General features: G+C 40.1%; 1 protein-coding gene across 1 annotated transcript in view; it reads left to right on the top strand.

Annotated features, from left to right (window-relative positions):
* Positions 1-3206, top strand: part of ADAM23 (ADAM metallopeptidase domain 23) — a gene marked incomplete at its 5' end in the record, with an annotated part of 186474 nt that overhangs the window by 135084 nt on the left and 48184 nt on the right. Inside the window, one exon of the mRNA XM_025211029.1 lies at positions 2055-2126. Within this exon, the coding sequence (XP_025066814.1) occupies positions 2055-2126 (72 nt within the window). The remainder of the gene's footprint in view (positions 1-2054; positions 2127-3206) is intronic.

Raw genomic sequence — 3206 nt, 5'->3', positions numbered from 1 at the left:
CAATGTATGGCTGGCCTTGCTGGCTGTGGTCTGGCATTGGCGGCTCATGTTCATCTTGGAGTCAGTAATGACTCCAAGATCTCATTCCGCCTCTGTGCTTTCAAGAGGGGAATTCCCCAGCCTCTATGTATGCTGTGGATTCCTTCCCCCAAGGTGCAGCACCCTGAATTTGTCTACGTTTACTGTCAGCCTGGATTAGATTACAATGTTCACTCTAGAGGGAAAAAGTTCTGTGTTGTATTACCATCCTCTTTAGCCATTCAGTCCCATTTTGGCCATTTGCCGTGCAACAAAATTAGTTTTTTGGATCATTACAACCCTATTAAACCCAAACTATTGTAAAAATGTTCCTTTCCCTCTGTAAAACTAATTGACTCTATAGTCTAGCATTTTATCTCCTAGCTATCAACTTTTAACCTTAAATAAGACTATCTATTTTTTCCTGACTTCCAATAATTGAAAAATGGTTTTGTGACTAATTTCATAATCACTGGCTTTTTATAGATTTCAAAAGAAAAATCCCATTTAGAGTATAGTTTACATTTTTACCAGCCATTGCACTTAAATAACCATAAAACATTAGAGTCTGAAAAGAGAAAAGCGCAATTTAATCCTGAGTATGGTCATAGTAACAATACAGTTGGCTATCAGATTAATATAAGTAAATCCTTAATTGTCTGAAGATGGAGACAAAGTCCCGCTTACTCCAGTAAAAATGATTCTAGGAGAATGGTTGAAGTAGATCTATGAATATTATTACAAGATGGAAAACTGAATTTCAGGTTCAGATTAGGAGCAAGATATCTTGCTAAAACTATTGAAGTACAATAATATTGAAAATATCTAGGCAAAAAATTAAATTTTCTAAGTTATGCTAAAACAATTTAGTGAAGAAATGGGGCTATGTAGGTGTGTGTAAAATTTTAGTATACAGCCAGTCTTTCATTGCTAAAACTATAGGCCTTTGTGGAGAGCAAAATAGTTCATTTAAAAAAACGTTTTTATCTTCCCCTTTGGTGTCATATTTTAAATTGTCCATCTATTTTTCAAAAGCATCTAAAAATAATCCTTCCCAAATATATGATATATGTTGTATTTGATTAGTAAAGTTTAATACTTTCATTGCTGCTTCTTTGCATTTGTGCTGTCAATCCCCACTAAAGTTTCAAGTTCATTGTTTAGATATGTCTGATTAAATTCAGCAAAACAGCATGCAAATACCTGAATGTACTTGGAATAATTAGTAGTACTCAAATGGTTCAGTGTCTTTGCTAACTTCAAATATCATGATATTTTCATATTCCTTGTAACTATACTTATGCTAAATATTTTTTATGTAAAATGACAGAGCTGCAAAATAATTTTAGCTCTGCTTTTTATAAAAAGCTACTTTTGAGAACTGGTAGGGCACTTGGTCCTGAAGAGGTTTAGTAAAATGATCTTAGTGCACTTGGAAGATGGAGATATAATTCCTGACTCAAAGAAAAATCATTAAGAAATGAAAAAATAGAACAAGAGGCATTTTAACAAGTGACCTTTTAATGATGAAGTTGACTCATATGAGCACTGAATCACCATCATTTGTACAACTAAGCAGTAAAGAAACTTGCAGAAATATTGTTTTTCATTTACAGGGCATTGTGTTAGGTGCAACAGAGAGGGGTCAAAAGAAAAAAAATGGAAATGGGGAAAAATGAAGAGAATGGATAACAAATGAACCAAATATTTTAGGTCACAGCTGAGTAATACAAGCTGTAAATGAGAACTGTTAATAATTTCCTTTAGAAAGATTTCCAAGCTTTAGATAAAGTACCCCCACCACCATTTTGAAGCAGGGGGCGCTGATACACAAGATGCAGGAGACTGCTTAGAGTGGCAGTGGCTTCAGCGGTGGCCAATCTCAGGAGGGATACCCCACCTATGCATTGCCTATGGTAGAAGGGGTATTTTCTGTGGGGGGATGGCTCAGCAGCAGTGTACTGAGGGACTGTGTCTTAAAGATTAGTCATTTGATACCATATATGCCTAATTGTTAGTTTTTTTGTCACTTTCAGTTGTTTGAAACTACTGAGTGTGGAAATGGTTATGTAGAAGCAGGAGAAGAGTGTGATTGTGGTTTCCGAAATGTAAGTTTAAAAGTTCAGTATATTATTCCTGCCACTCATTTTTATAACATGTTGACCAAAATGATATGTATGTTAAGAGGAAAAAGAAAGAGTATTGTGTTGAACTTAGGCTGCCTTTCCCACTGGATGATTTTAATCAGATATTTGTGTTAAAATACTTGTTATAAAACCAAATATTTTCTCTAATGAAAAATAAATGCGAATGTGGATTGCAGCAGAAACAATCTTGCAAATACACAACTTTCTGTTTCTCCCACTTTCCCAGGACACTCCATGTAGAACTCAGAGGAATGCCTCTTAAAATTAATTGTAGTGGCTGAGCTCAGCAAGCAGTGAAGGCCACACTGGTGCTGAAGCAAACAGCCTCACATGATATATACATTGCCCTGCAATCTTGGTCTTTCCCCCACCACTGCTAGGGATGTAAATAACAATTAATTAAGTACCTGTTTAAACTCCCCTAATGTTATCAGTTAAATGGTTAACCAATAACATGCATCTGCTGGGAACCAGTTCCTGCCATACTCAGTTGTTCTGCAGGTGGCAGCAACGGGCTGGAAAATCCCCTTACCTGCTGCTGCTGCCCACAGCTTTATGGGGCAGTGCTGCTGCCTATATCCAGACCTGGCCCCCAGGCAGTTGTGTGTTGATGGCATTAACAGCAGGCTGGAAGAGCCTGCTGCCACTGACATGCAGCTGCCTGGGGACTGAGGCTAGCTGCAGGCAGCAGTGGCAAGCCCTGCCACAATCCCTGTGAAACCATGGGCGGCAGCCGCAAGCTGGGAAAGCCCCTTGTCCACTGTCGTCGCCGGCATGTGGCTGCCCAGGGGCCAGGGCTGCAAGCAGCAGCACTGTTGTCAGCAGAGCCCTGGCTCATCTCACTGCTGGTGGCAGGTGCATATGCACGTCATGGCAGGTGGTGGGGGAGCTGCAAGATACCCTATCCTTCTTGTGGCAATGCAGTCCAGCCCCTTCCCTGCCATCCGCCCTGAGGCGTGCATGTACCCGCTGCTGGCAACCAGCCAAGCTGGGACCCCACAGACCTTGGTGCAGTGTTGTTTGCAGCCTCCCCCCTGCCCC

Source organism: Alligator sinensis, unplaced genomic scaffold (genome assembly GCF_000455745.1).
Source record: "Alligator sinensis unplaced genomic scaffold, ASM45574v1 scaffold372_1, whole genome shotgun sequence".
Lineage (NCBI taxonomy): Eukaryota > Metazoa > Chordata > Crocodylia > Alligatoridae > Alligator > Alligator sinensis.
Note: the sequence above shows the minus strand (reverse complement) of the source record. Positions and strands in the feature narration are given on the sequence as shown.